Source organism: Cherax quadricarinatus, chromosome 37 (assembly GCF_038502225.1).
Source record: "Cherax quadricarinatus isolate ZL_2023a chromosome 37, ASM3850222v1, whole genome shotgun sequence".
NCBI lineage: Eukaryota > Metazoa > Arthropoda > Malacostraca > Decapoda > Parastacidae > Cherax > Cherax quadricarinatus.
The window spans coordinates 9387304-9414477 of NC_091328.1; the positions used below are offsets into that span (position 1 = coordinate 9387304).

Below are 27174 nucleotides of genomic sequence, written 5' to 3' on the forward strand. Positions count from 1 at the left end.
GTGCTTTACACTACAGTTTTTAAACTGCAACATTAACACCCCTCCTTCAGAGTGCAGGCACTGTACTTCCCATCTCCAGGACTCAAGTCCGGCCTGCCGGTTTCCCTGAATCCCTTCATAAATGTTACTTTGCTCACACTCCAACAGCACGTCAAGTATTAAAAACCATTTGTCTCCATTCACTCCTATCAAACACGCTCACGCATGCCTGCTGGAAGTCCAAGCCCCTCGCACACAAAACCTCCTTTACCCCCTCCCTCCAACCCTTCCTAGGCCGACCCCTACCCCGCCTTCCTTCCACTACAGACTGATACACTCTTGAAGTTATTCTGTTTCGCTCCATTCTCTCTACATGTCCGAACCACCTCAACAACCCTTCCTCAGCCCTCTGGACAACAGTTTTGGTAATCCCGCACCTCCTCCTAACTTCCAAACTACGAATTCTCTGCATTATATTCACACCACACATTGCCCTCAGACATGACATCTCCACTGCCTCCAGCCTTCTCCTCGCTGCAACATTCATCACCCACGCTTCACACCCATATAAGAGCGTTGGTAAAACTATACTCTCATACATTCCCCTCTTTGCCTCCAAGGACAAAGTTCTTTGTCTCCACAGACTCCTAAGTGCACCACTCACTCTTTTTCCCTCATCAATTCTATGATTCACCTCATCTTTCATAGACCCATCCGCTGACACGTCCACTCCCAAATATCTGAATACGTTCACCTCCTCCATACTCTCTCCCTCCAATCTGATATTCAATCTTTCATCACCTAATCTTTTTGTTATCCTCATAACCTTACTCTTTCCTGTATTCACCTTTAATTTTCTTCTTTTGCACACCCTACCAAATTCATCCACCAATCTCTGCAACTTCTCTTCAGAATCTCCCAAGAGCACAGTGTCATCAGCAAAGAGCAGCTGTGACAACTCCCACTTTGTGTGTGATTCTTTATCTTTTAACTCCACGCCTCTTGCCAAGACCCTCGCATTTACTTCTCTTACAACCCCATCTATAAATATATTAAACAACCACGGTGACATCACACATCCTTGTCTAAGGCCTACTTTTACTGGGAAAAAATTTCCCTCTTTCCTACATACTCTAACTTGAGCCTCACTATCCTCGTAAAAACTCTTCACTGCTTTCAGTAACCTACCTCCTACACCATACACTTGCAACATCTGCCACATTGCCCCCCTATCCACCCTGTCATACGCCTTTTCCAAATCCATAAATGCCACAAAGACCTCTTTAGCCTTATCTAAATACTGTTCACTTATATGTTTCACTGTAAACACCTGGTCCACACACCCCCTACCTTTCCTAAAGCCTCCTTGTTCATCTGCTATCCTATTCTCCGTCTTACTCTTAATTCTTTCAATTATAACTCTACCATACACTTTACCAGGTACACTCAACAGACTTATCCCCCTATAATTTTTGCACTCTCTTTTATCCCCTTTGCCTTTATACAAAGGAACTATGCATGCTCTCTGCCAATCCCTAGGTACCTTACCCTCTTCCATACATTTATTAAATAATTGTAAATAATATAATTGTAAATAATGTAAATAATATACATTAATTTAAGATAGGACACCAAAAGTACTATGTATTTTATTCCTGTCACTAAATAGGTAATTAAAGGAAACAAAATAAATTTACAGACATGCAAGAAAAGATTCCAAAATATAAACACGGCCAATAGAAACTAATAATTTTGGACATGCAATCTTTATGCAATAGAAGAGACAGAAGCAAAGAAGGAATACAAGGACAACTTAAGGGAACATTGATAAGGAGAACCATGAATATAAATTATGGAAACATGCAGTAAACAAAACAGTAAGTACTTCCTTTTCATAGACTAGAAGACTGGAATGAGCAGGAAACTAAATGAATATAAAAGACCATTTAATTAATGATGGGACACCACAAACAAAATTACTCCTGTAGCATAGGTTAAAAAAAATTCTCCTGAAGTCCTTACCCTCATGTAAAATGCAGCAACAGAAATTATACAAAAAGGATATTCCAAAACTTTGTTGATCTGCTCAAATCTGCAATGAACACAAGACTTGTTCCAACAGGCTGCATCCTGTATTTTGAACCTAAATTGTTTATGTTAAATAATTAAGTACTTTTCATGATATCAAAAAGAAGACAAACATTTTTTTTTTTAGGAAATTCATTTGTTCATACACAAAATTTACAAAAGCAGGCGACAAGAAAATATCAAGAAAAAGTGCATCTTTAAAGTGTATGTCACAGACAATAAGTGGTCCAGATCATATAGCAAATTCATTCATTCATTCATACTCGTCCTCCCCCTCTCAAACACACACACACACACAAACACACTCGCTTGTGTGCACACACACACATATTCACACACACACTCACACACACACTCACACAAACACACACTTGTGTGCACACACACACACACACACACACACACACACACACACACAACCAGTGAAGAGGCAGGGCCAGGAGCTGGGACTCGACCTCTGCAGCCTCAACTGAGTACAACTAGGTGAGTACACACACACACACCTACCTCACACTCACACACACACACACACACACACACACACACACACACACACACACACACACACACACACACACAAACACACACACACACACACACACACACACATACTCTCACTCACTCACATATCTCACACACACACACACACACACACACACACACACACACACACATATACAACAGGCCTAGTGTCTAATCGACATGTGCCTACTACAAAATGGTAACTAACACACACACACACACACACACACACAATAGACATGAATAGCACAAATGAACTGACAATCAATTATACTTTATGAATGTTTATTGATGAGGTGACTTCACAATGAGGTTGAGTAATGTATAATACCCTGCTTGGTGGATCACTGTATACATGTCAACACATGATCATCTCTTGAAAATGAACACTTACAGATATCTAACAAAAACTTAGAAGTCAAAGTAATAAATATGCATCGTATATAACAGTAATAACAGCAATGATTCAAATATTTACAAGGCATTATATAAAAAATAATAAAGAAATCTATATTCATCTATACTGTTTGAGTAAATTTGTGTGGAAGTAAAAGAAAAATGTTTAATGATGCATTACGACTGTTTACAGAAAATAATTTAGCAATTAAAGATATATATTCTCTTATTTTTAACACTCTGATCACTGCAATGTACCAGTGTCCAAAACTCTTACTCAGGTAAAAACTTTCTTAAAATTGTGTCGATATTCACATCCTCTGTACTTACGAATGATTACCAAAATTAAAAATATGAAATTGTCACTGGTAATCAAGAGTTTAGATTTATTGTAAAAAATGTGAGGTATTGTATAGCTGAAGCTACTTTATTACTGTACTGGGTTGAATAAAGAGTAACTTAAAATTGATAGCAGCCATGATACCAAAAAAATTTAAAAATCCCAGTCTTGTATTACAATAGCTGATGCTTTACAACAACTTATACTAAATCAAAATTTTACAAGTTCTCATTATATTCAGTATACAATGTGTGCATTGAATGTGGGTGTGGGTGTACTAGACTTCTTTCTAATTTTTTTTGTTTAAACTCAAAAGTCTTGCCCCTAACATTAATAGCATGGTCATTTCAACAAATCTGAAGCAATACGAGCAGTGCTGATATCCAACCAATTACAGTATTGCCCAAAGTAAATAAGAACTTTCAGTGGCTATTCAGAGTGTGTGTTAATGTTGCCTGCAGTTTGATTCCATTGCTACACGATATTCGAAAGCTGGAATGATACATAATACTATGGTGGTGTGTTTATTTGAATATGTGTATTGATGAGGAAGAGGGAGGGCAAAAGAGGCATGTAACAGAGTAGTTGTGACATATTTGATCTTAGAGAGCAAGTGAATTGACTGTACATATTTGTTTTTCACTGATTACAATGGATCTTCTAATAATAGCAAGCTCTGTAAAGTAAAAGGACACAAGTGCAACTAATGTGACATTTTTATTGTGGCAACGTTTTGCTCTCCAGGAACTCTGTCAAGCTGTTACAAACAGTACATGAACACAGAGGGTATACAGTGGACCCCCAGTTCCCGATGTTACCGGTATCCGATAAATTCGGTTGCCGATGCATTTGATCGAAAAATTTTTGCCTCGCTTCCCGATACAAAACCCGGTATGCGATACGATTCGTACGAGACGTGTCCACTTGTGGCCTGAACTCCCCCGTGTGTACCAGTGTTTACAAGCCAGCCAGTGTGCGCGCATCTAAGGATACATTTGGTACATTCCATATTATCCATATTATCACTGTTTTTGGTGCTTGTTTCTGCAAAATAAGTCACCATGGGCCCCAAGAAAGCTCCTAGTGCCAACCCTTCGAGACCAAGGGTGCTAATGACTGTTGAAATGAAGAAAGAAATAATTGCAAAGTACGAAAGTGGAGTGTGTGTGTTGGAACTGGTCAGGTTGTATAGTAAACCCCAATCAACCATCTCTACTATAGTGAGCAGGAAAACGGCAATCAAGGAAGCTGTTCTTGCAAAAGGTGCAACTGTGATTACGAAACAGCAACCGCAAGTGTTAGAAAATGTTGAGAGACTGTTATTGGTGTGGATAAATGAAAAACAGATAGCAGGAGATAGCATCTCTCAAGCGATCATTGTGAAAAGGGTGATGAAAATCACCCTCACACAGCTATTGCAAGCCATGCTGGTGACTATTACACTGACAATGTTGTGAAACACTTTAGGGAAGTCATAAAGGAACGAGAGGTACAGGCCTCTATGGACAGATATGTTGTGCGAGAGAAGTCCAGTGACTCTCAAGCTGGTCCTAGTGGCATTAAAAGAAGAAGGGAAGTAACCCCAGAAAAGGACTTGCTACCTCAAGTCCTAATGGAACGGGATTCCCCTTCTAAACACTAAGACCATCCACACTCTCCCCTCCTCCCATCCCATCAATCATCACCAGATCTTCAATAAAGGTAAGTGTCATGTAACTGTGCATGTCTTCTTCAGTTTGTGTGTATTAAAATTAATATTTCATGTGGTAAAAAAAATTTTTTTTTCATACTTTTGGGTGTCTTGCACGGATTAATTTGATTTCCATTATTTCTTATGGGGAAAATTGATTCGCTTTCCGATAATTTTGGTTTACAATGAGCTCTCAGGAACGGATTAATATTGTGAACCGGGGGCCCACTGTATATAGGCTCAGAGTGAGGTGCAATACTAGTGGTGGTAGTAGTAGTAGTAATACAATATGGTAGAACAATTAACTTGAACATGAGTAAAAGGATATAAAAGCTATTACTTGGGTAACATAAAATTAGGTTAGACAAATATTTTTATAGGAGGCTGGATAGAGAAGGCCTGTTTCAGTGTTCATTCTCTGTAATGTGCTTGTGTAGTAGGAGAGACTATGTGATGGCAGGGTTTACTGTTTTCAGGAGGATTCTTGCTAAGACTTCAAAGATGGTGAAGCTGCCTTTGTTTTGTTAAATCATATTAGAAACAGCAATTAGTGATGATTCAAGGCACTTGCATCTGCAGAAATTAGTTTCTTTGATCACTAATTGGGCATCCTTGAATTTCATGAGATGATTGGTGGAATTTCAGTGTTGTACGCAGGAGTTGTTCAAGCTGTCGTTCCTACATGCATAAATGTGTTCATTGAGGCAGGTGTCGAGGTTTCTTGCCGTTTCACCTACATAAATCTTGATGCAGCCTCCACAGGGTATAGTGTAAACCCCTGCATTGAGTGGTTCATGGTGTTTTGATTTTGTCTTGGTTAGATCCTTTATTGAAGTGCTGGAAGCGATGGCGACTTTGGTGTTAGCTTGTGAAAGTACTTTAGAAACGCTCAGTGCAACCTGGCTGTTGGGAAGAATTATAACTTTGTTAGAAGTGGTGTTGGTGCGTGGAGAATTAATGATGTGAAGAGATTTTTCTTGCAATCTTTGATGAAAAAAGAAAGAAAATGTAAATCAGTGAAGGTTTGGTGAATGTATGTGCGTTCCTCGTCAAGAAACTCAGGACTACAAATTCAGTATGCTCTTAGGAAAAACCCGATAATGATGCCTCTTTTGGTCTTGGTATCTTGACCGGAATAGAAGTGTGTGAGATCATCCCCTCAAGCGTCACTTGGTTACATTACGTGGACGACGTCCTCGTAATAACTCCCAAACGTTCTGATGTACAGAATCTTCAGGCAAGGCTCAATGCAGTTGAACCAGCAATCCAGTTTACACTAGAAGAAGAGTCCAATGACAAGCTACCTTTCCTAGACGTCCTCATTCACAAAGCAGATAACAACCTAAGATTTCAAGTTTACTGGAAACCTACATATAAAAATGATCTCACAAACTTTTATTCCAGTCAGGATACTAAGACCAAAAGAGGCATCATCGGATTTTTCCTAAGAGCATACTGAATTTGTAGTCCTGAGTATCTTGACAAGGAATGTACATACATTCACCAAACCTTCACTGATTTACATTTTCCTTCCTTCTTCATCGAAGATTGCAAGAAAAGAACTCTTCAGATCATTAATTCTGCACGCACCAACACCACTCCTAACAAAGTTATAATTCTTCCCAACAGCCAGGTTGCACTGAATGTTTCTAAAGTACTTTCACAAGCTAACATCAGAGTTGCCATCGCTTCCAGCACTTCAATAAAGGATCTAACCAAGACAAAATCAAACCACGAACCAGTCAACGCAGGGGTTTACACTATACCCTGTGGAGGCTGCGACAAGATTTATGTAGGTGAAACAGCAAGAAACCTCGACACCTGCCTCAATGAACACATTTATGCATGTATGAACGAAAACTTGAACAACACCTGCGTACAACACCGAAATTCCACCAATCATCTCATGAAATTCAGAGATGCCCAATTAGTGATCAAAGAAACTAATTTCTGCAGACACAAGTGCCTTGAATCATCACTAATTGCCGTTTCTAATACGATTAAACAAAACAACGGCAGCTTCACCATCTCTGAAGTCTTAGCAAGAATCCTCCTGAAAACAGTAAACCTTGCCATCACATAGTCTCTCCTACTACACAAGTACATTACAGAGAATGAACATTGAAACAGGCCTTCTCTATCCAGCCTCCTATAAAAATATCTGTGTAACCTAATTTTATGTTACCCAAATAATAGCTTTTATATCCTATTACTCATGTGCAAATTAATTGTTCTACCATATTGTATTACTACTACTAGAACTTATATCACTACTACTACCACTAGTATTGCACCTCACTCTGAGCCTATATATACCCTCTGTGTCCATGTACTGTTTGTAATGGCTTGACAAAACTCCTGGAGAGGAAAACACTGCCACAATAAAAATGTCATATTAGTTGCACTTGTGTCCTTTTACTTTACATACTGTCGTAATTCTACCAACATTATTACAATAGCAAGCTCAATAATGACAAGAACACATAAATGTGTCTTATTTTGCCAGCCAACTGAATCTATTGGTGGTATAATGCTATTGTGTGCTAAGTTTCAAAAATAAGAAAACACTGAAGGAGATATACAAAGTTGTCTACTGGGAGATGTTAACTTTTAAAGAAATGACCAGAATACTTGCTGTGGCTAAACACCATGTGCTTTCAAAGACTTAGAAAAAAAATACAAGTTTCAGGACACTACAAAATACCAAAATAAAAGAAACTACTTTTCAAACTGGCTTTGATCTTTTTTGACACAGTACATTCACATGCATTGCACAGAATGTCAATAGATAAAAGTAAGTTGTTCCTAACTGCTCAGTGAATAATGGGAAGGATAGGCCTCATGACCAATGCTGACAAGAAACTGACTAATCAAGAACTGTAAAAATGATAAAGAATGAAAGATCAAAGGTCAAGCCAAAAGAATTTTCCCAGAACAGTCACTCTCAGTAGCAGCAGCAGTGACCAACAGCCAAGTGTGCCTAATACCCCTCAATCATCATTAAAACAAAGACTGTCCAGTTGGCTTAAAAAAAATAAAAATTAGAAGATAAATTGGTGGTATGAAAGACAATTCAGAGAGAGAGAAAGGGTTCTTGAGATGGTTTGGTCATTTAGAAAGGGTGGAGCAGGCTGCCCAAGGACTACAGTGGACCCCAGCTTAACCAAGATAGGGACCAAAAGAATAGTTCATTAAGCAAAAAATACATTAAGCAAATTTCATCATCCCACAGAAGTCCATGTTATAACATGAGACGAGTACTGAGATAACAATATTCCATATAATTATTTTTTTACAAAAGTTAAAAAAAAATATGTACTCACCAGAGATGGGTCTATTATTTAGTAGAAGCATAGGGGTGTTATACCCTTATTCTATTAGTGTATAACTAAAAAGTACAAAAAAATAAACAGGGTCTGATCATGTCTTTGACAACAGATGTCCCATTACATTATCAAAATATCAAGTGCTGTTGTTTAGTTGGTGTATTGTGTTATGTATTGTATTGTTGTTCTGTTGGTCATTGTTGTCATTATTATTATTGTTGAAGGGCCTCCACAGCACAAACCATACTGAGCCCTACCTCCCAGCTCCCAGGGATTAGGAGGTTGTACATCTTGGGAGGACATCTCAAGGGTGTAGCAGTCCCTACAGGAAACAGAAAAAGTATCCAGAGGACTCTGGTCAAAGGTAATGGAGGAAAAGAAGTATCATGTTCTGCTTTTGTTATTGTTGAGTTGAAGGACTATGACAGCTTCTAGGCAGACTATTGTTGGGTTCAAGAGCAGCGACAGCCTGTAGACTGTCACAACCCTTCAACCCAACAATAACAGACAGGATGTGTTATTTCCTTTGATTCACCAAAAAACCCAAACTTAGGAGAGGAACCTTACAACAATGTTTCGGTCTGTCCTGGATCGTTGTCAAATCACAACTGGGGTGGTAAGAGGCGAGAAAGCCTAAAGACGATATTGTGACCTTCTTTTCTTTACTTCTCTCAATATCTTGATATTTTTTCATAGTTTTTTGTTAAGCAATCATAAAATGGGGAAAAATAACACCACTATGCCTCTACTAAACAATGGTCCCATCTCTGGTAAAGGGAAGAAGTATTAGGAGGTATAATATTCAATATGACATGCTCCTCTTAGACATTATTATGTCCTGTCTCTCCCAAGGTGTTAAACAATTCAGATATATTTATAAACATTATCCCCTTTTTCCTCACATTTTAACTAATGATATGCAGAGAGCATATGAAAACTGTCTGTTGACTGCTGAGGTAGGAAACAGCTGATTTAGTCCCATCTGTGGAGACATGCCAGGTGATAATACTGCATTTTTATAAACATTATCTGGTCATACAAGGAAGGAGTCATTACTGAAGACCAGAGAAGAAGGCCTGAAGCCTGGAATTTGGTCATTAAATGAACAGAAGTCTGTCATTAAGTGGGGGAAAGAGTCCTAGTTTTTTGTGGTCATTAGTCAAAATTACATTGTGTGAATGATTGTTAAAGGAAGGAGGTGGAGGATTACTAGAAATCTGGAATGGATTGAAAGTGGCACAGGAGATATCTCATGAAGGGTTGAAGGGAAGGGATGAATTAAGTTTTAAGTGGTAGGAGCTTGAGCATCCCCCAGGCATGTGTGAGTGTTTGACTAGAGTGGAGACAAAGTGGTTTCTGAAATTTGGCATGCTATCAGTGTAAGAAAAGTAACAATTATACAGGAATTCAAAGAAAGCAACTTGCCAGACTCAAGTTCAGGGGGTGGGAAGCACAGTGCACACACACACTGAAGAATGCACGGGGATGATGCAGCTTGGCAAATCACTTGAACTGTGATATCCGTGCACTTCTGGCAAGACAGCTATTGAACAACTGATAGTGAATGCATTTTTGGGTCACCTTGCCTTGAATAATTACACTGTTTTGCACATGCATGCATGTACATGAATGTGTATGTACTCTATTGCATGGGGAATGTACATTCACACACATGCATGCACACACACACATGCATGCACACACACACACTGTCATGGGCAGTTGCTGGGGAGTAGCAAGAATGCAGTTGGTTTTCTTTTCTGGCTCAGGCCTGCATATTAATGTTAGCCTCCGAGTTTCCCTCTTCTCTTGCCCCCCTTCTCACCTGGAACACTTTAGCAGATCCTCTGTACACAATAACTATTTCTGCCTGCTAATCCTCAAAACCTCAGGCCTTTTACATCATTTATAATGACAACTGTTGCCATAACAGCTAAATCACTGAACGACCACTACATTAGCTGGTGTCAATTCATAAACCTTTATAAACTTTATCCATTTTGTCCATATAATTGTTTAATGAAGTTAATTCAATACTGTAGTAATAAAATAGATGTGTGCAAAACAGGGAGTCTGACAACACACACACACACACTACTCTCCTACAATTACCGGTCATCTGGAAAATCACAGTTTGGTAAATCATCATGTAACTAAAAAGGTATGAGAAAATAAATACATATGGCAACTGGGATCCTCAAAATTCAGCAGAGTATCCTATAAATATGAAAGCTGCAAGAGTGCTAATGATGACCTTAGAGAACACACTCAACGTGCAATACAATGCCCTCATTATGTATCCTATGTTTGGTGTTACCTGTTCACCTTTTATGCCTGATAAATGCTCTTCTGCACTTACTATGAATTAATTTTAGAGTCCCTTTCTTTCTTATGACTTATGTTTCCTTATATCACAGTCAAATTAAAACATTGGTAATCATTTACTGAGTAAAATCATGAAACTTTGGTGTGGTGTGTATGCTTGTGTTAGTTGCCTTGATTCGGTGTTCATTAACGTAAGTTACTATATTTTATTGACATAAGAATGAGTACCCAGGTTCAGTGTACTATAACCTCACGCAGGGTTCAGCCTTTCTAGCATATTGGCAACACAGTTACACTGAATGAGTTATGTAATACATGTACAGAAAATCTCTGGTGATTATTTTGTCTTTGGGAAAGTATTATCTGGGTACATGCTTGATGTGGACATGAACTGTCTGTACTAAAATCAATTCATGCAAACCATACACATTTCTGCAAATGTGAAAAACATTTTATACAGAACAAAGTAGAGGAAACATTACTCATGAAATATTTACAAACTGAAAGATTTTTATGAAATAATCCTATATTACAATAAAATAAAATTTCAACAATAACATTATGAAAGATTTTCATTGCAAATAACTCGATATAAAGAGAAAAAAAAAAACTATGTTTAAGACAAATTCCTAAGGAAATAAACCTGCTGACTATACTTTTTCACAATTACTATATATATATATATATATATATATATATATATATATATATATATATATATATATATATATATATATATATATATATATATATATATATATATATACAGTGGACCCCCGCATAACGATTACCTCCGAATGCGACCAATTATGTAAGTGTATTTATGTAAGTGCGTTTGTACGTGTATGTTTGGGGGTCTGAAATGGACTAATCTACTTCACAATATTCCTTATGGGAAAAAATTCGGTCAGTACTGGCACCTGAACATACTACTGGAATGAAAAAAGTTCGTTAACCGGGGGTCCACTGTATATATAAATATATATATATATATAAATATATATATATATATATATATATATATAAATATATATATATATATATATATATATAAATATATATATATATATATATATATATATAAATATATATATATATATATATATATATATATATATATATATATATATATATATATATATATATATATATATATATATATATATATATATATATACGTCGTGCCGAATAGGCAGAACTTGCGATCTTGGCTTAAATAGTAACGCTCATCTTGCCATATAAGACAAGTGAAAATTTGTGTATGCAATAATTTCGCCAAAATCATTCTGAACCGAACGAAAAAATATATTTGATTGTGTTTGTTTAGTACTAAATTATTGTAAATGTATTTAATATATATTTAGTTGGGTTAGGCTAAAATAAATTGCTCTTGTTATAATAAGGTTAGGTAAGTTTTCTAAGATTCTTTTGGTGCAAAATTAAAATTTTTTTCATTAACATTAATGAAAAAAATATATCTTTAAACGTATAAGAGAAAATTTTAGAAAGGACTTAATTTTAAATGAGTTCTTGCTAATTGACCAGTTTTACATATTCGGCACGACATATATATATACTGTATATATGTATGTGTGTGTGTGTGTGTGTGTGTGTGTGTGTGTGTGTGTGTGTGTGTGTGTTTGTGTGTGTGTGTGTGTGTGTGTGTGTGTGTTTGTGTGTTTGTGTGTGTGTGTGTGTGTGTGTGTGTGTGTGTGTGTGTGTGTGTGTGTGTGTGTGTGTGTGTGTGTGTGTGTGTGTGTGTGTGTGTGTGTGTGTGTGTGTGTGTGTGTGTGTAAATTTTTATAAGCATCAAATTTATTTGCAATATTTTAGATTAAACTTCAAGTAAAAATATTTGCAAAGGAGATACTTTCCAGAAATTCAAAATAAGAATGCACAAGGTAATCTCCACATCAACTGTATTTTTCAACAGCACCACAGGGACTATCATTGATACAGGAAATTATTTTGTATAGCATTGTATGAAAATTAATTATTTAAGGACTATTGCAGTAAGTATATGTTTAAAGCTTATTTGCTTCTTCAATAAACAAGATGAAAGTCTAACCCATTCTGAGTCTTACCATATACATGTCTCAGCTGACAACATCCACCTCCCGAGGAGAAGCACCTAGCAGGTTTTCTGGAGTTTGGTGTTGCTGTTGCTGCTGTTGCTGAAGATGGTGATCGTCTTCTCTGTCTTGGAATTCAAAGTCGTTAGACTGAGTTTGTTCAGCTTCACTTGTTGCCTGTTTGATAGCCTCTCTGTATGGCCCCCTCTTCCTCTTGTTATACCTCATCTGAAAAATTGAGCTTCATACATTTTGCATTGGGTATTAGGTGCACATGTAGGCATTTTATGCTTTAACATATACAGCATGTAAATATACATACAAATATTACCTCTCAGTCCACAGCAGGATTCAAACCTGTACATTCTGTATCAAAGTGAACAGTACTTTAGCCACTCAGCCAGATCCCAGATCTGAGTCTGTAGGCGTGCAGGTTTTAATCCTGCTGTGGACTGAGAGATAATGTTTGTAAATAATTTCACCTGTTTGCAAATTGTTAAGCATACAGTACATACAAATTTGACAAATGAATGACTACCATGAAAAAACAATTCTGTAAGAAAGGGATGTTCTATCAAATTAGAGGCAGTGATTGTATGTGATTTAAATATTTTTCTTTATTCAGGCTCGATGAAACACACTATGAATGGTTACCCATCAGAATTCCCAACTAACACAAGAATTGGATGCAAGGCAACAATGTTTAAAGTTGCGAGGAGGAGGAGGTGGAGATGCCATATTTGAGATCATGCATGGTGTGAAGAAATTAGAAGACAGCAAAAAAAAAACAGCAGTACTCCTTCCCCACCCTTGATGGCTTATTCCATTTTCTCCACTTCCAAATTTTGTTCTCCCATTCTCACTTATTCTATATTCTCTTATAAGGGAATGAAGAATAACTGTGCATAGGGTATTAACTGGGTATAAAAACAGATAATGCAAAATTATATTCAGTTCACAAAAATTGCTGGATTTTTATTTAAATAGTAATGTAATGCTATATAGCCAAGGACTCGACTGACATATTACACATTACATTAAGTACTGTATCTAAATTTAAGAAATCAAAAGAAATTTTATGTACAGGTATATATGTAGCACAGTATATATTCTTTCATTCTCTAGCTGATAATGGTTTATTCCACTCTCTTATCATTCTTGTATGTTTAATTAAGCTTAATGCTTGTCTTGCATCTTTCCCTCTACTTTTGTAGAGGGAAAACAGTCATCGTTCTTTAGACACATTCTTCCATTCTGATGCAGGAATACAGCCAATTATTAAAGTTTTCCAGAATATTTTGTTTATTTCTAAGTGACTATAATGTTTTCATTCCAAGTGGAAGCTAGGCATAACAATATATACACATGGTAGTCTCACCTTGAACATTTGAAGAAAGGGCTGCAAAGTATTAGCTGGCATGAGAGAGGATGTGGAGGAGCCATACCAACTAACATGAGCCTGCTGCCACTTAGTGTCACCACTTCCTTCACGTAAGACACGAATTGCCATCACCTTCAGAGCAACAGAATAACCAGGCTGACTATGTGCAATATATTTGTTTTTAATAATGGTAACAACCTTAATAATAATAAATCACATTAAAATCTGTTTACCAAAGAGCAACCTCAAATCTCAAAAAATGCTACAGTAGTTACCCACTCAACTGAATTACTACCTATTCATCTGCATCTGCTGCTACATATCCAGAGGTTATATGCCCTGATCAAACACCCTCTAGACAACACAACATTTAAAACACAGTATGACTGAGCTTGTTTCATTCCTATTACAATATGTTCCCATTAAACTTTTTTTTTTTTGTACTAATAAATTTTTCCCATTCAAAGATGAAGGCTATCTTTTCATTACTATAACCCCACTAGCCTCCTTCCTGTTTGCTCTCCTTACAATTCATTCATATACTGTTTTTTAATGAGCTTAAGTTTTCTTATTGAATCCTTTGCAAAGACGAGTTGTCAACTTTTTGTGTGTGATGACTAACTACTGGATTGATTGTCCACAGCAGAAGCCTATTCATGCAGGTTCTGGAGCTAATACTTTGGAATAATTGTGAGAATAATGTGGTATCACCCATCTTCATTGGTGGTCATATATTGGACTTGCTTCTCTCTGCTGCCAATTCTCAGAACAATAAAGATGCTGAAGTAATACCTCTCGATATTACTCTGTCTGATTATAGTATCATTACTTTGTCTTGATATTTCAGTGCCTCCTCCTTGTTAGCGCATGTCTTTCCGTAAATATACACAGAAACTTGGATTTGGATCAGGTTGCTAAGATGAGGAGAGATATTTGGGCAAGGTATTTGCATCTGCTCTGTATGCTGACCAGTTAGCAAAGATTCATAATGAGGTGTTTTGTTCTTGTGGCTGTGTCTAGCAAGTTCTATCCTTTGATCATTAAAAGAATCTTGATTCATGACTTTGCCCACCTACATAGGCCTCATAGGTGTGCAAAGCACTGATTGTGCAGATTGTGTGTGCATACTCCTGAATCATGGTCTGATTATACAGAAGCCCTTTAGAAGTCATGAACAGGATATCAGCTCAAAAGGTTGAATATTACTAGGGAGAAAAAAACGAATCTTGTCATGGAAATTAGCTCTTGTTCACCCACGTGAATGACCTACTTGGTCGTATATTTGAGTCTTCTTTACCTACCTCTGATTCTGTTTTTCAGCTGACCTCAGCCTTCTCTGATTATCACTGGCTGACAATGGCTTCAGTTTATGTTTAAAAACGTGTTTCCAACTAATTTTGGGATGCCGAATTCAAATCTGAACTTAAGTTTTACTCCAACCTATACAGTTTCTGTGAAATAAAACACCATGGTGAATGATTTCACCAGACATAGTCATCATGGAGAAGAGATATTAAGTAAACCCAGCAATTAGTCTGAGGGCTGACTATTGCTGGACACTGGTGCAGGAAAGCAATAATGAACACAAGTGCAAAAAACTGATAACTGTGATGTAAATATGTACAGTATGTATGTATGACTGTAGGGAAATTTCTGTTATTTATGTTATGCATTTATATAATGAATTTGCATTAAGAAAAATTTGTTTCTGTCATTGCATGCACCACACTGAATATCAACTTTAAATGGCCAAAATAAAGACCATAGGATTTCAAAACCCTTATGTCATTAGTGCATAAGTTAGTTTAACCCTTTTACTGTCCAGATTAAAAAAAAAAAAATTTAATCTAATATGGTAGAGAATCTTTTTCTGAAGGTAATGACACCAAAAGTACAAAAATTTGATGGAAAACTTATGGAATTACACAGGCACAAAATTAGTAGTCTTGGCACAATTTATGCATTGGCAATTTTGTCCGACGAGTTCTATTTTAAGTCAATTCCACCGTTTCCTTTGACCAAATTCTTAGTAGTACGCCTTTCATTCTGTCAACTCAGGTACCCTGGCCTCAATGATGTAGGTCCACATGATGGACAGTGAAAGGGTTAAAACAACTAAGCTGGTTTCTGAACCAGATAAAAAGTTAAATTTTGTTGATTAGTGCTGTTTTCATGATAAAATAGAGAATAGTCATTTAGACTTGGATCCAACTAAGGTGAGTACAGAGTTCTCTAATTATTCTGTCTCTTGATACATTACAGATTAACTTTTCTCAGTTTGCTATAAGTGGCAAAGATGGGTTTCTGGGGTATATCATGAGCTCTAATACTATACTGTGCATTAGATTCTATAAATGTTTCAAAGACCTTGCACACACATGAGAGTGCAGTTCTTTTTATAACCATATTGAGCAATCATAATTTTCAAAGTGGATACTTTCCACGGTCAATCAAGGTGACTTTGATTCACCTGCTCCTCAAAAAGCCTTCCCTTGATTCAGAAAACATGTCAAACTATCATCCTGTTTCTAGTCTCATGTTCCTTTTGAAACTAACTGAACGTGCTATTTATGATCAACTGTTTTTTTGCTGTGTTAGTTTTTATCCTTATACAGATACCAGTTTTTTCTTTTGTGCATTACAAGTAATGTAGTTTACATGCAAGAAAGCATTGGAATGCACAAAAGAAATCTGCTAATATGCAAAGCATTTTGGTTAAACAAATCATCCATAATACAGCATATCAGTAAACTGAATGCCTGAATGATAAATTCCCACTCCAGGCAGCATACTCCACCAATATTCAAAAGTCTAAACTTACTCACCGTAAAGAACATCCATACTTATTACTGTGCCTACTACATACACAGAACACCACTCAAATACAGTATAAACCCTCCACTCAAACTTCTCCTTACCAACCTTAACAGGACACACGACCATAACACAAGACACAGATCACTCTTTGATGTTCCCTGTGTCCATCTCACACTATGTAAAAACTCAGTACATATAAAGGGCCCAAAAAGTTGTAATTCATTACCAGTGAATACCAAAGGAACCCTATCTGTACATCAATTCAAGACTTCTTAAAAACCACCTACCCACCCAAAACTAAATACTCAGTATTTAGCTTTACCTACAAAGCTAACAAATCACTCTCCACTGCCTCAAAATATCACTGGTCACTGTGTTACTCCACTAGCCTCAGAACCCTATAAGTAAATGCTCTAAGTGTACAATAAATTCTCATATTTTAACCTAATGCAAATGTTGAATAACAAATACTCCACTAGCCTCAGAACCCCACAAGTAAATGCTCTAAGTGTACAATAAATTCTCATATTTTAACCTAATGCAAATGTTGAATAACAAATATTTAATAGATGTATAACCTATTGTATAATTAGTGCATCCTTATCAAACTATGTTTTCTATGTCTAGTGTTTAAGTAATCAGTAATGTATTAAGTTTAGACTGCCCGTAATGCCAAGGCATGATAGTGGCTCTCTTTGCACTACAAATCATTGTAAACCTTCACTGTAAACTACCTACATAAATTCTTTCTTTCAACACACTGGCCATATCCCACCGAGTCGGGGTGGCCCAAAAGGAAAAAACGAAAGTTTCTCCTTTTATATTTAGTAATGTATACAGCAGGGGTTACTAGCCCATTGCTCCTGGCATTTTAGTTGCCTCTTATGACACACATGGCTTATGGAGGAAGAATTCTGTTCCACTTCCCCATGGAGAACCTATGTAAATCTTTCTTCTTAAAATATGTCAACCACATTGTAAACTTGCAAGGAAATAGATATTCATCAATATCTACAAAGAAACAGACTTAAGATAGAAATGGGCTTTTCAAATTATTATACTGTACTGAATGTACCATAAAATGTTTTAAAAATAAACAATTTGAACATTTTTAATTATAAAATCTTACCTTTGCTGGCCACCATGGGAATCCATGTATTTTTCCCCATACAACATCTCCTACTGCCATAACTCTTCCTTCTCCAATCTCACACTGCTCTACTTCTTGCCAGCTGAGTTTCATCAAAAGAGCAGCACTTGGTTGGCCATCAAGTCCTTCAATATTTGGAGCACTGCTTGGAAAGTCAGGAACTACTCCATTACATGCATCATCACTCCCAGGAGAGTCACTGCCTGGAAGGGAAGGCTCTGGAGTTTCCATCCCATAAGTTGTTGCTGTTGGCCTATCACTTCTCTCTTCCATTGTATCTATTAACGATGGCAAGTTTTCTGTTCTGGCACTTTCCAATTCATAAGACTGAAGCAATTCTGAAGATGCATCTTTACCATATTCTTCTGATTCAAATGGTACAGCTTGAGATCTATCCTGTCTGATACGGTCCATTTCAAATGCCATTTCTTGGGCTTTTTCGGCAACATCTTCGTGGCAAACAGGATTCGTTGGGGTAACAGTTCTTTCTCCATCTGAATGGCTTGAATCACATGCCACATAACTAGCATTACTTACTCTTTTTATGGATATTGAAAGCTTATGTCGAGAAGGTTGCAAAGGTATACCTGAGTTGGAAGCAGATTGCAAATTTAAATTGGATTGACTAAAATTAAGAGCTGATTGTGAAGACTGGTCAATAGGATATTCATTTCCCTCAGATGCATTCCACTGTAAATCGGGAGTGATATTTTCAATAGGAATGTCTGGATCTATGGACTCTGGTAAATGCATAGAGTTTTCCTTATGATCATTAATTTCAACTTGGGCTTTGCTTTCTTCTGGTGATTTATGCCTGCGCTCATCTTTATGTTTTTTTTTGTGTTTCACCTTATGTTTATGCTTTTTTGGAGGCAAATCACGAGTTGAAAGATCAACGGCAGCAGCTCTGGCAGGGGACATGCCTCCAAAGCGAGCTGGAGATGTACCACCAAATCTTGCTGGTGAGAAACCACCCAACCTTGCTGGGGACATGCCACCAAGTCTGAGAGGTGACATTCCCCCAAACCTTGGAGACATTCCTCCCACAATATATGCAGGCGAGGCCCCGCCAAGCATTGTCTTCTTTTGAGCTTCTTTTTTTGCCTTTTTCAATGCTTTTTTAGCTGCTTTTGCACTCATGTCTTTATATTTTTTAGTCATTTCTTCTTCTGTATCTACTTCAGGAGTACTAATAGTGGCAACAGTACTCTTGGATGGGATTTTGAGGACTGTTCCTTTCCCCTCTGGTCCAAAAGAAATTTTTAGGACTGGTGTAGCTTTTGGTTTGTCTCCTTCTAATACATCTTTGTCTTCACTTATAAGTTTCTGCGAGTCATTGCCTTCTTTCCCTTCTTCTGCCTCTTCTCTTTTGTGCTTTTTTGCAGTTTCATCAAAGACACTTTCATCCCATAGATCTTCCATTGAACCTAAAGAACGCTTTTTTCTTAAACTCATTTTCTCAGTAGGAGTATCTTCTAAGAAACCTTTACCTATTTTATGATGCTTAACATCACTAGAGATCTTCTCCTCTTGACATTCTTTCTTTGGAATCAATGGAAGAATTGTTAATTTTGGTATGGGAGATACCCTATCACCTAAAGACTCCCCAAAGTCTTGAAATCCAGTGGCTGTGATCGTCAACTTATGCACATTACCTGATCTTAATCTTAATTCTTTTGCATCAACTTGTGCCTCACTTGAATCTGACTGTTTTCTATTTTTCCCACTATCTTTATCTTTTTTATCACTGACAGGTTCAGAAACAATTCCTGAAGTGGATAATATCATCTTAGGTATACCCTGGTTTCTTATTTCACTACTATCACTTTCCCAATTTTCCTTGGAGCCTTCACTAGATTGTAAAGCAAGGTTAAAAGTTGATATAGTCATCTTTGGAATGCGACCTTTTCGCTTTGTTTCTGCTGATTCAGCTGCGCAAAGACTGGTAGATAGTTTTAACTTTGGTACTTTGCCATCTGAAGCACTATTATTTCCCGACACAGAATAAGATGTGTTTGAGCCAACACTTACTTCACTATCACACGAGTCCGAATCACTTCGTGTACTGCGAGTCTGTGAACCTTTTCTTAGACAGCTTACTCCCTTATTTGTAGCAGCCTCTATTTCACTTGGTTTCAATTTTACTAATTTAGGAACCAGTCGCACATTCTTCTGTGGAGATCGCTCTCCTCTTCTGTGTTGGGAGGATGTACCACTGTTGTGTTGCTCTTGGGAATTCCTGTCACGTGAACTTCTGGTACTACCACGAGTTTCAGTAACTGGCTTAGCTGCTGTTGGTGGCTCAGTTGCTCTTTGACCTTTTGCTCCACTAACATTTTCTGACTTCTCATTACATATAGACTGACATTTAGAACACAAAACTTGTCTTGGTCTTAGACGCACTGTCATACGAGAGTTTTTGAAACGCTGAGTAAGAGAAATTGACTTTCTAAGCTGCACCCCCTTTTTGGCTTTCGAGTTGGGATCCACAATGGCTGTATCTTGCTGGAAGTAAGTGTGTCGCTGCTTCACAGAGAAGAGTTTATCATCATTCTCTGACACTGGTGTGGCATCTGTTGGTGGTTTTGGTGGAAATTCACCACCTGGGGGATATATTCCACAGGGAAGTCTCCTGAAAGTAAATAAATAATTCCTTAAGAAAATTCTGAAATAAAACCAAGAAACAGCAAAAGTATACTGCGCAAACACTGCAAGTATTAAACAATGAGGACAGATTGCTCAAGGTAGATCTCTTGCCCCTGGAGAAATGCAATACAGAGCAATAGGGGATATAATCATGTCATACAAAATACCCTGAGGTGAAGACAAGACAAACTATACCAGCAGAGAACCAAAATTAGGGTACATGAATGGAAGCTACACACCTACCAGAGTCAATCCATCCTACATCAGGAAACCGTTTACAATGTAAGAACAGAATGTGGAATGAGTTAGATGACCGAGCTTAAAAAATAATTAAATTAAAATTAACTTTTTATTTCTTGTGAGCCATACAAAGAAGTTACAGCAGATATACAAAAATTAATACACAATGATACAAATGTATACCTGTTTTTCTTTTGTGCTGCAAGTATCAGGCCAGAAATTTACATGACTTATTTTCTTAACCCTTTGACTGTCGCGGCCATATATATACGTCTTACGAGGTACCGTGTTTGACGTATACATACTCATAAATTCTAGCGGCTTCAAATCAAGCAGGAGAAAGCTGGTAGGCCCACTTGTGAGAGAAAGGGTCTGTGTGGTCAGTGTACACCATATAAAAAAATCCTGGAGCACGCAGTGCATAATGAGAAAAAAAAACTCCGACCGTTTTTTTTTTTAATTAAAATGCCGACTTTGTGGTCTATTTTCGTATAATATTTATGGTTGTATTCTCGTTTTCTTGGTCTCAATTGATAAAATGGAAAACATATTATAGAAATAGAGGTGATTTTGATTGATTTTACCATAAAAAGAACCTGGAAATCGAGCTCAAAGTAGGGGAAATGTTTGATTTTTGCTGATGTTCAAAAGTAAACAAATGATGTCATTGTCCAATAAATGTCCAACTAGCCATTCTAATATGCAGTCATGAATGGGTTGATGTTATTTAAACAATTATTACAATATTGCAGTAGTCTGCATAATAGTAAGTCTTCTATTTTTTGTCTGAATAAAAATTCAAAATAGAAAACAAGAGTAATATCAGAGGGGCCTTGAGACATGACTGATGAACAAAGAAAATGTTATTTTAGAGCCAGGAATGTCTGCATTGTTCATTCTGGACCTTATTTTGAAACTGTCATATTTTTTAATTTTCGTGAAACTGGCCAAATTGCAAATTTCTGACCATATTATTGGGTAGTTGAAATCGGTAAATGGGCAGTTTCTCGTACTCAATCAATAGAAAAAATGGAGTTCTAAAGAAATCGCTATGAGTTTGGTCAACTGGAACACCGGAATTAGCCGAAAATAGGGCTCAAAGTGGGCGAAATCGCCGCTTTGTAAATATTGCCGAGGTTGCTAACTTCGCGAGAGCATAATTCCGCCAGTTTTCCATCAAATTTCGTTTTTTTGATGTCATTACAATCGGGAAAAGATTCTCTATCATTTCATAACAAAAAATAATTTTTTTTTTTTTAAATTTTGCGACACCAGGAGACACCTCAGGATTAGGGGTTGCAACAGTCAAGGGGTTAAATATCTCTTTAGTGTCACAAATACTAAAATTTCTAAGTCTAGGTCCAGGAAATCCACTGAGATTATTTTCAGAAAAATCCTATGGATTTAATTTTGCATAACAAGTGCCAGGATGAAAATTAACATTCCTACATTTTCTTAATATCACTCAAATGCAGTTAATACTGACATTCCATAAGTAATCTTTATCAAAGTAAGAGGGATTATATATAATGGCATAAAGATTAAGACAATGACCATCACATTCTGTCTGAGGTCATCATGCTGATAAGCCAAATGACCATCACTGGTGAATGTTCTTAGTTTATTTTTATTTTGTGGGGTTGGGGTTCAATATTTCTTGTGTAGGTACATGCTGATAGGGCAAGTGTAGTGCTACCACAAATATTCAGTTTTAAGTTTTAATGTGAAAAGACAGCACTGTAGTTTTTATACAAAGTCATATGAGTTCCAAAGATGAGATGTTGGGTATACCAGAAGGGAGAATGGGGAAAGATGGAAAAAAATTTAGAGTACAGGATATGCATAATGGTCCAGGGAGGTCTTCAGCTCAAGGGAATCATTCATTACTGTTTTGAAGATCTGAGTCCTGCCCTCTATTATGTAAGTTCATCTAATGGCTAACCAGACCATTAATAAGCCCAGAATTAACTCTTTAACTGTTAAGTAAAAGGATACAAGTGCAACTAATGTGACATTTTATTGTGGTAACGTTTCGCTCACCAGGAGCTTTGTCAAGCCATTGCAAACAGTACATGGACACATGTATCACTACTACTACAGTACTACCTCCACTAGTATTACAACTACTACACCTCACTTGAATCCTATATGTACCCTCTGTGTCCATGTACTGTTTGTAACGGCTTGACAAGGCTCCTGAAGAGCGAAACGATGCCATAATAAAATGTCACATTAGTTGCACTTGTGTTCTTTTACTTAACATATTGTCGTTAATTCTACCAACGTTAATACAACTCTTTCACTGTAGCAGTCCCCAAAATTAAAAGTCCCACCAGTGTCATAATTTTTTGAAAACAAATATTTATCTTCTAAAATGGTAATCTTTTTCTAAAGGCAATTACAACAAAATGCAAAATTTGATGGAAAACTTATGGAATTATGTTTGCACAAAATTGATGGTCAGGAGAGCACTATGTAATTGCAATGTCTCCAACTTTCAGGCAATTTTAGAGTAATTCAAACATGGTACGGATGGGGTATCATTACTCAGACTGACCCAATTTCTGGCTATTTCACCAGTAAACCTACCATTCTATAGCTCAAGCACAAGAACTGCCTATTCACTTATCTATCCTATGAAGCACCCACAAGTTGGCCAATTTTAAACAAAGTTTCAATTTAAAAACAGACCAAAATAAACACTGTAGGCATTCCACCCACTAGGTTATCCTTTCCTCTGTTCATCAATCATGTCCCTAGGCCTCTCCTATATAACATTTACCCTCCATATTTTCAAATTCAAAATTCAATTCAAAGTTTATTCTCTATAAGGATTACAATGTTGAATTTACAGAATTTGGTTATTGTGTGGTTTACATGTAGTTAAATAATGATTACAGAGTGTACCACTAGAACGCCTAGCATGGCTAGGCATTTCGGGCAGACCTAGTAAAAACCTTTAAAACAAACCAGGGAAGGATGGTCCCCTACCCTTCCTCAGAAAAAAACTGACAAAAATAAAATACTTCCACCACTTTGATGCCTGTTCCAGGCCACTTCCAGTCTGAAACCAGCCAAAATCATCTCCATTTCACTAGTGCGCCTTCTGGTCTATCAACTGACACCAAAAAATAGCCAATAAAACCATAAAACCATGAACACACCTCAGAGTCACTATTGTAACCTAAGCACAAAATCAGAGGTTAGCTGTTCCCATCACACACTGCATGGAGCAGGATTTTTTTAAAACTGTGCATGCATGCAATGCAAACACGTGCACACACGCACACGCACGCACACACACACACACACACACACACACACACACACACACACACACACACACACACACACACACACACACACACACAGGAGAAAGTGCAAAGGTTTGCAACAAGACTAGTCCCAGAGCTACGGGGATTGTCCTACGAAGAAAGGTTGAGGGAAATCGGCCTGACGACACTGGAGGACAGGAGGGTCAGGGGAGACATGATAACGACATATAAAATACTGCGCGGAATAGACAAGGTGGACAAAGACGGGATGTTCCAGAGAAGGGACACAGAAACAAGGGGTCACAATTGGAAGTTGAAGACTCAGATGAATCAAAGGGATTTTAGGAAGTATTTCTTCAGTCATAGAGTTGTCAGGCAGTGGAATAGCCTAAAAAGTGACGTAGTGGAGGCGGGAACCATACATAGTTTTAAGGCGAGGTATGATAAAGCTCATGGGGCAGGGAGAGAGAGGACCTAGTAGCAATCAGCAAAGAGGCGGGGCCAGGAGCTATGACTCGACCCCTGCAACCACAAATAGGTGAGTACAAATAGGTGAGTACAGGAGCTTGGACTCGACCCCTGCAACCTCAACTAGGTACGTACGTACGCACGCGCACACAATGCACACGCACACAATGCACACGCACACACGCACACGCACACACGCACACACACACACACACACACACACACGGATCTACTTAAGCAACACTGGCCTCAAATAACAAAGATCTATATCAGAGAGTGAAAGGGTTAATACCATCAGGGTGACTGAACACCAGGTAGGAGGCTGCAGGGATCTAGAGTACGTATATGGATAGGAACAGAAGGGTAGACAAAATTCAAAGGGAAGATGAAGGACCAACCACATTAGCTGGAAACAAGGCACTGACTTTTTTTTTATTTATCCCAAGTAATTTACACGTATGTTACTATGTATGATAATTTGTGTAACTGTATTTATGTGTACCTGTATCTAAATAAACTTACCTATACTTTTTCTACAATCTTGGAGGCCAGATCAGGAATACAAGGTTGTGGATTTTACAAAGCAGAAGGGAAAAGGAAAGATGTGACCAGAAAAAAAAACAGCATGTCAATTATTTTGCTTACAAATATATTGCATTCTCACATATACTTGCTTGACGTTCAGGTCCCACCCACTTAAAATCTTTACACCCTCCATCTAACCATTCCTGGAACATATTCTATATCACCTTCCACTCACCCTCCCGGTCTCCATATTATAGAATGGATTACAGTGGGTGGGCAGGTAAGTAAAAATGACATCCAATACAAGAATCTTTCCTACAAAGACTGATTAGAGTATTAAACTTTACTACTTTCAAATGAAAGGTGTAAAATGAAAGGTGATATAATTGGTGTACAAATGAGTGAAAGGCATAAAAAGAGGAATTACATGTGCTAAATTATCAAGTTAAGACAACACACATGACTTAAAAAATGGGAACTTTGTGCATGTTTAAAGTGTGGAGAATGCTTCAGATATGAACCTATAAAAGCATTTATGGCAAGACAACTTTTAAAGTAGAAAGATACAGATGAATTACAAATCATACTGATAGTTATATGCAACACTATTATACAGAAATTTGTCTTGAAAATATATACCTGTAATTTAAGTGGCAGACAGGAAAATATTTAAATACTGTGTCTGATGAAAACTCACACTCACACGAGCTTTTAAATCTCTGCACAAAATTCAATTTAAACCAGCAAATAATAGAGCCTACAAGACTGGAGAATACACTAGACCTCATCTTCACTAACAATGATGATCTGATAAGAAATGTCACCATATCAAAAACAATATACTCAGATCACAACATAATTGAGGTTCAGACATGTATGCATGGAGCCCCAGACCGACAAAATGAGACTAGTCATGAGGGAGCATTCACCAAATTCAACTTCAATAACAAAAACATAAAGTGGGACCAAGTAAACCAAGTCCTAACCGATATAAGCTGGGAAGATATACTAAGCAACACAGACCCAAACTTATGCCTAGAACAGATTAACTCGGTGGCACTTGATGTATGCACAAGGCTTATTCCTCTAAGAAAAAGGAGGAGTAGATGTAAAATAGAAAGAGACAGGCGCTCCCTTTACAGGCGACGGAAAAGAATAACAGAGCGGCTAAAAGAGGTCAATATATCTGAAATGCGCAGGGAGACACTGGTCAGAGAAATAGCAAGCATCGAACTTAAGCTAAAAGAATCCTTTAGGAGTCAGGAATCGCGGGAAGAACTAAAAGCCATAAATGAAATCGAAAGAAACCCAAAGTATTTCTTCTCCTATGCCAAATCAAAATCGAGAACAACGTCCAGTATTGGGCCCCTACTTAAACAAGATGGGTCCTACACAGATGACAGCAAGGAAATGAGTGAGCTACTCAAGTCCCAATATGACTCAGTTTTTAGCAAGCCGCTAACCAGACTGAGAGTCGAAGACCAAAATGAATTTTTTATGAGAGAGCCACAAAATTTGACTAACACAAGCCTATCCGATGTTATCCTGACGCCAAATGACTTCGAACAGGCGATAAATGACATGCCCATGCACTCTGCCCCAGGGCCAGACTCATGGAACTCTGTGTTCATCAAGAACTGCAAGAAGCCCCTATCACGAGCCTTTTCCATCCTATGGAGAGGGAGCATGGACACGGGGGTCGTCCCTCAGTTACTAAAAACAACAGACATAGCCCCACTCCACAAAGGGGGCAGTAAAGCAACAGCAAAGAACTACAGACCAATAGCACTAACATCCCATATCATAAAAATCTTTGAAAGGGTCCTAAGAAGCAAGATCACCACCCATCTAGAAACCCATCAGTTACACAACCCAGGGCAACATGGGTTTAGAACAGGTCGCTCCTGTCTGTCTCAACTACTGGATCACTACGA

The 27174-nt window shown here is 37.5% G+C and overlaps 1 protein-coding gene across 2 annotated transcripts in view; it reads right to left on the reverse strand.

Annotated features, from left to right (window-relative positions):
• Positions 1–1430: 1430 nt before the first annotated feature.
• The window catches only part of LOC128702280 (uncharacterized), a 28655-nt gene continuing 2911 nt past the window's right edge, over positions 1431–27174 (reverse strand). The window contains exons 2-5 of one of the 2 annotated variants that reach the window (XM_053796461.2): positions 18066–20718; positions 14117–14251; positions 12751–12966; positions 1431–5918 (exon numbers count right to left, since the gene is read on the reverse strand). In XM_053796461.2, coding sequence (XP_053652436.2) covers positions 12763–12966; positions 14117–14251; positions 18066–20718 — 2992 coding nt within the window. In that variant the 3' untranslated portion in view covers positions 1431–5918; positions 12751–12762. Of the gene's footprint in view, positions 5919–12321; positions 12967–14116; positions 14252–18065; positions 20719–27174 lie in introns of those variants that run through there. The other variant, XM_053796452.2, reaches the window with a different exon arrangement.